Genomic DNA, 9,997 nt, shown 5'->3' on the forward strand with positions numbered 1-9,997 from the left:
TAGAGGTATGAGCAGGGTCACCTGGGGTGGCTTTAGGCTGGCTCCTCTTGAGTTGTGGCCGAAGTAAGGCCCATTGGAGCAGCTGTCACACAGGAGTCTCCTTGGGCAGCTCTGGGATTTGTGGCTGTTTTGCTTTTTCATTTTAAACAAAAACAATAATAGCAAACCTATGTTGTTAACGGGTTCCTGAGCAGAATCCAGAGTTATCGCTGCCTCCTGCTGGGCAGGTTTTGGTTTCCCTCAGAAGTCTAGAGTCAGAAGACTGTCAATTTCATGTTCCGGGCTTGTGGTAAGAGCTCTGTCTGAATCCAGGATAATTCTACAACCAAGTGACTCAGAAGGAAACACTTACGGTCAAAATGGAATTAGGCTAATGGCTCTGCTTTTTAGGATGAAGGATATGGCACATTGTAGAGATGTCAGGGATTTAAAACAAACAAAACACCTAAATCCTACAGGGTATCCCACACAAAATACCTTTATTATTTAATCTTACGTCCGAGAGCCCTAACACCATCACCATCTAAATATTCTCACGATGGGCAATCTCGCCCTACCCACCCTTAAGAAACTAAACGACAATGAGTCTATAGTGTGTTGGGGGGGGATGGGTGGGTGTCGAGACAGGGTTTCTCTGTGTAGCCCTGGCTGTCCTGGAACTCACTTTGTAGACCAGGCTGGCCTCAAACTCAGAAATCCACCTGCCTCTGCCTCCCAAGTGCTGGGATTAAAGGCGTGCCTTTTTCTTTTTCTTTTTTTAAATCTTAGCCTTTGTGGGATTTCCATGATGACTACGGATTTTGAACATTTCTTTTAGGTTTGTTTATTTATTTATTTATTTATTAAATAAGAGTACAGTGTCTTCAGACACAGCAGAAGAGGGCATCAGATCCCATTACAGATGGTTGTGAGCCACCACGTGGCTGAGATTTGAACTCAGGACCTCTGGAAGAGCAGCCAGTGCTCTTACCTGCTGAGCCATCTCTCCAGGCCCCAGACAATGAATGAGTCTTAAGGGCTGCAGACAGGCATGATCAAACAGCGTTTACAAACAGTTGTGAAAACCGCTTGCCTGCGTCACGGAGTGACCCTGTGTCCTGGGAAGTTCTCGGAGCGAACCATCCGAATCCCACCGAGCCCAGCCTCACTAGCGCGCTCGCCCATCAGGGCGGGACTCGAGCTCCGCCCGGGCCGCGGCCGCTGCGCTCGCGCCTGCGCACTCCGCTCGCGGGCCGCGCGAAGACTCTCGCGATACTTAGGCGTGCCTGCGCCTGCGCGGGCGGCACTCACATTCCGGAGCTGTGGCCTCCTCTTCCTCCCGCGTCCGGGGCCCCGCGGTGAGGGCTCCTGGGAGTCGGGCGCTGGCGTGGCCCTCGCCGCCGCCGCCGCCGCCGGCCCTCTGCCGTGACTGGACAGGGCCGCCGGGAGTGTGCGCGGCCGGAGTGAACGGAACGGGCGGGAGCTTTCCTGCCTATGGGCGGCCCCTGGGCGCTCTGAGGGCCGGGCTCCGAGCGGCCGAGGTAGGGCGCGGGGCGGCGGCTGGCGCGGGGCCCGGCGAGCGGGATGCGGCATGCGGCGGCGGGCGTGGGCGCCTCCTTCCTCCGGGACGGCCCGGCCCGCGGTACTTCCGCCCGGGCGCTCGCCGGCTCCGCGGCAGGCGGAAGTCACGGCGCGGGCCGCGCAGCTGGGGCTGCAGGGTGGGCGCGGGGCCGCAGGCTCGCCCTGGAGCTGCGGTCGTCCCTGCATCCCGGCGACGCGGCGGGGAACGCCTCGGGATCCCGGTTAGGAGGCTGGCTTGGGGAAGCGCCGTCGGGCACGGCGAAGGAGCGCAGAGAAGACAAAGGAGACCGTTATTTATGTTGTGTAAACTTCTCGGGAGGCGGGAGCGGAGCCGCATCCTCTGGTTGGCACGGCCTCCCACACACTTGTTTAGAATTATAAAATCATAGGTGATTCTATACAGTAGTTAGCCAGATAGTAGCAAAAACTCCGAGGGTTGTGGGATGTTTGATCCTTGGAGGAGAACGGTGTGTGGGCCTTTGACGCTTTGCTATATTTACAAAGCTTCAAGGTGCCTTGTGAATTTACTAAAAATAAGTTTCCTTGGGAGCAGTGTCTACCACGTTCAAGGTAAAAAAAGAGAGAGAGAGAAGAAAAGAAAAAAAAAAGAAATGTGATTGTTTTATTGGAAGACGGCTGGATTAAACACCCATAGTAAAACTTCATGGAATGCAGATAGCAGCAGACCTTCAAAACTACTAATTTAGTCACCGTGAAACTCCCCACTCGCTTCCTTAAACTTGCAGGTGCACCATTTTAAAAGATGCTTCGTTGTTTGATATGTGTAAGACATTGGGGTCCACCCCTAGTACCACAAACAAAAACAACTGTAGCCTTTGCTTTGCAACACGATTTGTTCTGTAACTCCTAGCTTACTTTCCACCCTGGTCTTAAGAGAAATTCCGCCCACTTTTCTCAAATGTAACCTGCATCATTTTAGTGATCATGGAAAGAATTCAAGAATAGCTGTGGAAAAAAGCAGTTAAGAGCATGTACCAGGCTTAAAGAGAACTAGGGTTTGGCTCCCTGCACTACCGTGCACTGGAAACCAAATGTAACAATATGTGTTGCACCCTGGGGGGACTCACACTCATTTGTTCTCATGTAGACAAGCATAATTTAAAACATAAGGTAATAGCTGACCAAGCATGTTGGTTAACACCTTTACACCCATTACTTGCTTGGCGAGGCAGGAGGGTTGTTATGAAGACAAACCTCAAAAATTAGAAATCCCAAAAAGCAAACCAAAGAATTATCAGCAGGTAGGTCTTAGAGTGGAAAGAAGTAGGCATTTTGAAGAACAGGGCTAATGTTGATGTGTTAGCCAAATGCTGAAATTTATCATGCATGTAAATATATGTGGTGGTTTTATACACAACAGATTTTATAGTGCAGAAATAGGTTGTAAGAATATTTTTTTCTGGGCTGGAGAGATGGCTCGGTGGTTAAGAGCACTAGTTGGTCTTCCAGAGGTCCTGAGTTCAATTCCCAGAAACCACATGGTGGTTCACAACTATCTAAATAATGGGATCTGATGCCCTCTTCTGTCATGCAGACATACATGCAAATGGAGTACGCATATGTATATAAATAAGTTTTGAAAAAGAGAATATTTTGGGCTGGAGAGATGGCTCAGCGGTTAAGAGCACCGACTGCACTTCCGAAGGTTCTAAGTTCAAATTCCAGCAACCACATAGTGGCTCACAACCATCCATAATGAGATCTGATGTCCTCTTCTGGTGTGTCTGAAGACAGCTACACTGTACTTACATATAATAAGAAATAAATATATATATATATATACATATTAAGTCCCATATCTAAGAGAAAGAACTCCCACCTTACTACCTCATTTTTTGCTTTCTATGAAGCTCAGGGCTCGCTATCCCTCTGGATTCTCCTATTCAGCTTTCCCAGATAAGATTTGCCGGCATTTGTGCACATCTGCATCTGCACATGTGTGTGCATTCATATTGCCTGAAGTCAGTGCCAGGTGTCTTCCTTGGTTGCTGCTCTCCATCTTTAGATTTTGAGATAAAGTCTCATACTGAACTTGATCCTGGAGCTCTGGGAGTCGGGTAGACAGCTGACCAGTGGGTTATAGGAACCTGCTATGGGTCTGCTACCTCCGTCCTGGGGTTGCAGACACAGGGTACTGTACTTGACAGTTTTGTATTTGCTGGAGATCAAACCTGAGCCAGCACCAAGGGTTGGTGTTTGTTTTGTTTTTTTTGAGGCCCTGGCTGTCCTGGAATTTGCTTGTAGTAGCTAGAGAAAAGTTTGGTTGTCATAAATTTGGGGAAAAGCACTATTATATCCAGTGAGGTTCTGTTAAACAGCCTCAGTGTGGAGAAGGCATGCCTGGCTGTCATGACTGTATGCCATGCCAACATCATTTGTTGGCTCACTTTTCAGATTATCTGAATTCCTATTTGCTTTGTAATCTCCTAATGAATGTCCCTGACAGGTTGCTTGAAGTCAATTCCCATTTCTTTAAAGAAAGGAAAAAAGGCGCGTGTGTGTGTGTGTGTGTGTGTGTGTGTGTGTGTACACGTAAGTACACACATATTTATGGGACTATTTGTGTTGATGCAGAGGCCAGGGTGCTGAGTGTCCTCTGTCAGTGTTTGTGTCTCTGTCTGTCTCTGTCTTTCCCTCCCTCCCTCCCTCCCTCCCTCCCTGGTTTTTCTGAGAGACAGGTTTTCTTTGTGTAGCCCTGGCTGTCCTGGAATTAGCTCTGTAGACCAGGCTGGCCTTGAACTCGTAGAGATAACCTGCTTCTGCCTCCTGAGTGCTGGGATTAAAAATGAGTCACCACAGCAAGGCTCTCCTTGTCCTTTTGAGGCAGGGTCTCTCCCTGAACCTGGAGCTTCTTTTTTCTCAGCTAAATTGGAATCTCAAGGGCCATTGATCTTCCTGACCACTCCTATCAGCAAGCTGTGTGCTTAGGCAGAACTGGTCAGTAGGGTAGGTGCTAACATCCTAGGCCTTAGGGTTGTGTTTCCAGCACTGTTAACTGCCGAGCCAGTCTCCAGCTCCTGCTCCTGTTTCTTTAACAAAACATAGACTGAGGATTCCGTGCAAAGTGGCTGGTATGGAGAGAATGCGCAGAGAACAACTTTAGGCCAGTATGTTTAAAACTTACCTTGGGGATTTCTATTCTCTGGCTCTCCTGGAACCCCTGTAGACCCGGCTGGCTAGAAACTGAGATCCAACTGCTTTGCCTCTTTGCTGGGATTAAAGGCATGTGCCAGCTCTGTTTGTTTCCTGAAATTAGAATCAAATTAGAATCGGAGCAAGTGAAGTAAGTATTGATAGTTAGGTCTTATATCTTTGGGAAGTGAGTCAAAATTATTCCTTTTAAGATTTTTGTTTTTCTTTGACTAGTTTTATAATTTCAAGTCTATGTTGCTCTGACCATACACAGATAGCTTCTCAATGTATTTTTTACTTCATAATTGAAACCTTAAACTACCTGGGCAACAACTCTTGATTCTCAGCGGATACTGAGCTGAGTACCATGTGCTGTGCAGTATGAGTCCTCTTTCCTGTGCTGTCAGGAGCCAAGTGCCTTACTCTCATCTCCGGGAGGAGGGCAGCTCTGTGTGTGGAGGACGCCACTTCAGGCGGGACCTTCAGATGCACGTTCACAGCCTTGTCTTTCTTGCCTTAGTGTATTTCAGCCTGAAAACTTGTTGTGTCTGTGGTACAGACTTGTATAGAAAGAAAAAAAATCTCAAAGGAGTGACTTTGGACTTGTTCAGGGCTCTGCAAAGCAGATGACCTGTTTGACATTAAGTTTATGTCTTGAGAAGAAATGGTATTTGATTGTTACCCATATTTTGTTTGTTTGTTTTTTGTTTTTTTGTTTTTGTTTTGAGACGGTTTCTGTGTGTAGCCCTGGCTGTCCTGGAACTCACTCTGTAGACCAGACTGGCCTCAAACTCAGAAATCCACCTGCCTCTGCCTCCCAAGTGCTGGGATTAAAGGTGTGCGCCATCACTGCCCAACGTTGCCCATGTTTTTGATGTTCAGGTCTTGACTGTGCTCCTCTATTTTAGCTGATCAGAACCTTTGTTTAGCCTTTGTGCTGATCCTGCCTTTTGTTTAGATAGAGGCCATCTGTGTGCTGGGCCAAGACATTGTGTTCCTTGCTTGACGCTATCTGGTTTTGAAAAGTGTAACACACACTCAGGATTCTGTATAAATAATCCATTACCACAGTGACTAGGTGTCCCCCTGTGGAAACTGATCTGGTTAAGAGCACACAAGTGAGAATGCTGCGGTACCCAGGAGGGCGTGCTAAGGTTAGACAGGGACAACCATTTTAATAAGAGTTCTGGGGTTGTGTGTGTGTGTGTGTGTGTGTGTTTGTTGTGCAAGTATATGGATATCATTGAACAACTTGAGTAGATTTTCCTACCTTTCTGGTCATGGGAATTGAACTTATATGTCAGGTTTGGTGGCTAGGGGCTTTACTTGCTGTGACATCTTTTTGGCCCTTGTTTTGGATTTTATCTTTGTAGGATTTAATAACTTAAAAGGAAAAAAAGCCTACAAAATATTAATTTTCTGCTTAGATCAGCCTTAATCAGAATATTATAGGTATTAAATTAGTGTTTTGAATTCTGTTTTCAGAAGAATTTAGATTTTTTTTATTTATTTTTTATTTTTTTTATTTTTATTTTTTTGATGTATTTATTTATTACATGTAAGTACACTGTAGCTGTCCTCAGACACTCCAGAAGAGGGAGTCAGATCTTGTTAACGGATGGTTGTGAGCCACCATGTGGTTACTGGGATTTGAACTCGGGACCTTTGGAAGAGCAGTCGGGTGCTCTTGCCCACTGAGCCATCTCACCAGCCCAGATTTTTTTTTAATATTTATTTATTTATTATATGTAAGTACACTGTAGCTGTCTTCAGACACTCCAGAAGAGGATGTCAGATTTTGTTATGGATGGTTGTAAGCCACTATGTGGTTGCTGGGATTTGAATTCAGGACCTTTGGAAGAGCAATTGGTGCTCTTAACCGCTAAACCATCTCTCCAGCCCAGATTTTTTTTTTTTTTTTAAAAAAGATTTATTTATTGTGTGTACATGAGTACACTGTAGCTGTCTTCAGACACCAGAAGCGGGCATCAGATCCCACTACAGATGGTTGTGAGCCACCATGTGGTTGCTGGGAATTGAAATCAGGACCTCTGAGAGAGCAGTCAGTGCTCTTAACCACTGAGCCATCTCTCCAGCCCTCGAAGAATTTAGATTTTTAAAAAATAATTGTACGACTGTTTTGCCTACATGTATGTATGTTAACCATGGGCATGCTTGGTGTTCAAGGAGATCAGAAGAGGATGTCAGTCCCCTGGAAAATTACTGAGGGTGTGAACCACCGTGCAGGTGCTGGAACCTGAGCTGTGGTCCATTGCAAGAGCAGCAGGTCTTCTGCTGAGCCTTTGTTTCAGCCTCTAGTTGAGTGACCTTATGTGGAAATTTGTCCCTATCTATAACTGAGAAAACCATGACTCTTTGATGCTGTTTGTGGTGTGACTTTTTCGGGGGAGGCATGGACAACACTATGCATTCTAGGTCAGGCACCAGCAAATCAAAGAATTCTAGTCAAGGCTGGCTTAGTGAACCAGCCAGTTACGTTACCTACAGCTGTATAGGTAGGTACTCATCACTGAACAAGCTGCCCAGCATGGGGCACGGCATAGAAGCCTCATCCCTAGAACTGCAGTCCACCTGGGACTCCTGGGTCCTGCTACTCTTTCTCTCCTTAGCATCTGGTTCCTGGCTTGATAAACGTGTAGGGGAAGGGAGAGTGAATCTTCTAATGGACTCTTCTGCGCCTCTGTCCTCAAGGAAGGAATGCTGTGGTTGGGTGGGAGTAGGGAGGCTGTCGCTGTCCTGGAACAGTGTGTTTTGGAGTCTACCCTATTGCCCTAATTTTAGGTAGTCTACATAGTTGTTTAAAAGATGGTTTTCCCATTGCATGCTATCATACAGATAGGTATTCATATGCATTTGTCTCTGTTTTTGGTAGAAAATGATGCATCCTGTTGCCGGCAGTAATCCAGCGTTCTGTGGGCCTGGCAAGCCTTCCTGCCTCGGTGAAGATGCCATGAGAGCTGCTGATCAGTTCGATCTGTATTCCTCCCAGCAAAACAAGTACAGCCACACAGTCAGCCACAAACCAATGGTTTGTCAGAGGCAAGACCCATTAAACGAAACACACTTGCAGCCTCCCAGTGGCAGAAACATAGAGATAAAAGATGAACTAAAGAAAAAGAAAAACCTCAATCGATCTGGTAAGCGAGGCCGGCCTTCGGGAACCACCAAGTCAGCAGGATACCGGACCAGCACAGGCAGACCCCTGGGAACTACCAAAGCAGCTGGATTTAAAACGAGTCCAGGCAGACCTTTGGGTACAACCAAAGCTGCAGGATATAAAGTCAGCCCAGGGAGACCTCCAGGTAGCATTAAAGCTCTGTCCCGTCTTGCAGATCTTGGTTATGGCTGTGGCACTGCTGCCTTTCCTTACCCTATGATGCATAGTAGAGTGGTTCACGGGCTTCAGGAAACAAGTGGTGAAGTCAAGCCGCCCAGCGAGTGAGCAAGGCAGGAGAGCAGACATTAGGAGCAGGTTGTTAGTCACCCCAAAGCGTCTTGTTTTCATTTGACATGATCTTACCACGTGGACTCCCAGTGCTGTTTCTGTTTGCTCTTCCTCACCCTGCACTTCTTTTTCTTTCTTTTTGGCTCAGAAGTTGCCACAATTGAGAGATGGACTTTGGGCAGGAGTAGTACATTGTGTCTGTATTGTACACGGTTCACTCACGACCCTCAGCAGCTAAGGCATTTCTGCTTTCCCTTTGTGAACTCCTCCCATGCTAAGCAGCTGCCCAAGGTAACTTTTATTTGTGAGTAACCTATTGTGAGGCATTGGAACTAAAGGGGCAAAACAGCAACTAGAGAGCAGATCAGAGGGATGGCTGTGTGAGCTTAGAACTCTGAAATAAGACGCAGCTGTCTGGAAGCTTTGGAACTTAAAACACAGCTTCTTATTTATTGATTCGCATGACATTAGTTGATCATTAATACTAAAGCGTTGTTGAGTATCTGCCTTGCAGAGATTGTCGTTACAGGGTGTGTGTTTTTCAGTTGCCTAAGAACATAGGCATCGAACACTACAGACAACTCAGACTTAAAGCCCACACATTATAGTTAATACACAGGAAAGAGAGCCCTTGAAAGTCTGCATGTAACTATAATCATTCTGTTTTGTCTTTTACATACTTAGTTTCAAAGTATTATATTTAAAAACATTTATTACTATTGTTCATTTATTTAGAATTTTTTTAGTTTTTCTGAGTAATTGTTATTACACTGTGTTAGTACTTAACTGAATTTTCAGGTTTATATCTACCAAAGGACACAAATTGAGTGGTCGACTGCACAATTGATCTAAGCAGAAAGCAGTTTCCTGGCTATCAAGACCCAAATACCAGTAAATGCAATAACTCATTATTCATGAAACCTGTAAAATGAGTGCTGGTTAGCATAAGAATGGCATTGTGGCTCCAGGATGATCGCTTCTTCCGAAAGAATTCTCCCTAGTGAGGCTTGCTTTAGGCACAGTATAGAAAAGAGACAGATACTGGGCATGTCGGTAGACTTGTGAAGGGAAGCCTTCTTTTCTGAATTTTGCTTGTTAATACACATTTTATTTATTCTGAGTTCTAAATAAATATTGTGAACTTTGAAATTGAGAAGCTTTCCCTGGGCCAGGTATGGTGGCCCATGAATTTGATCCCAGCATTTGGGAAGCTGAGGCAGGCAGATCTCTGAGTTTGAAGTCTATATATAGTGCCAGGACAGCCAATGCTAGGTAGAGAGAGACCCTGTCTTAAAACAAAACAAAAGAAAAGCTTTTTACTGAACTTAAAAAATTATGTTTTTTACTTGCATTTTAAAATGCCTTTGAGATTAAAATGTAGATTTACACGACTTAAAAACTTTACAAATAATCAGAAATATAAAAGGACACATACTGGTTGGTCAGGCTTGCTCTCAGTCCATGCAAACTGACTGTATGTAAATCCCATGTTTCAGACCTTTATCAGGGGACAAGCAGCAAATCTCAGGTGCCCCATGATAGCTGACACAGCAGCTGGACCCCTGCTCCTACAGGAAGTGCTGTTACATTGCATGTGGGGACAGTGACCAGTAGTAGAGCTTCACACAAACCCTAGAGGACAGTGAGCAGTGCTGGGTGACCATTTATTTAACCAGCTATGGCGCTCAGACAACTAAAGTGCTTCAAAGAGTTTCTTCTTTCAGAAGCCTAGAATATAAAACTTAATAATTTACTTAGAGCAGTGTAACTTCTGACACAGGCAAATGCTCGCATCTTCATTGATGTGTTATCTGGTCA

At 45.6% G+C, this 9,997-nt stretch overlaps 1 protein-coding gene across 1 annotated transcript; it reads left to right on the top strand.

The window, feature by feature from the left end:
- Nucleotides 1-1,309: 1,309 nt before the first annotated feature.
- C16H5orf24 (chromosome 16 C5orf24 homolog) lies at nt 1,310-9,418 on the top strand. Its single transcript, XM_021215646.2, has 2 exons — nt 1,310-1,520; nt 7,607-9,418. Exon 2 carries the CDS (start codon nt 7,610-7,612, stop codon nt 8,174-8,176), a length of 567 nt encoding a protein of 188 aa, XP_021071305.1. The 5' UTR covers nt 1,310-1,520; nt 7,607-7,609; the 3' UTR covers nt 8,177-9,418.
- The last annotated feature ends 579 nt before the right edge of the window (nt 9,419-9,997 follow it).

The sequence above is a fragment of the Mus pahari genome, chromosome 16, assembly GCF_900095145.1.
Source record: "Mus pahari chromosome 16, PAHARI_EIJ_v1.1, whole genome shotgun sequence".
NCBI lineage: Eukaryota > Metazoa > Chordata > Mammalia > Rodentia > Muridae > Mus > Mus pahari.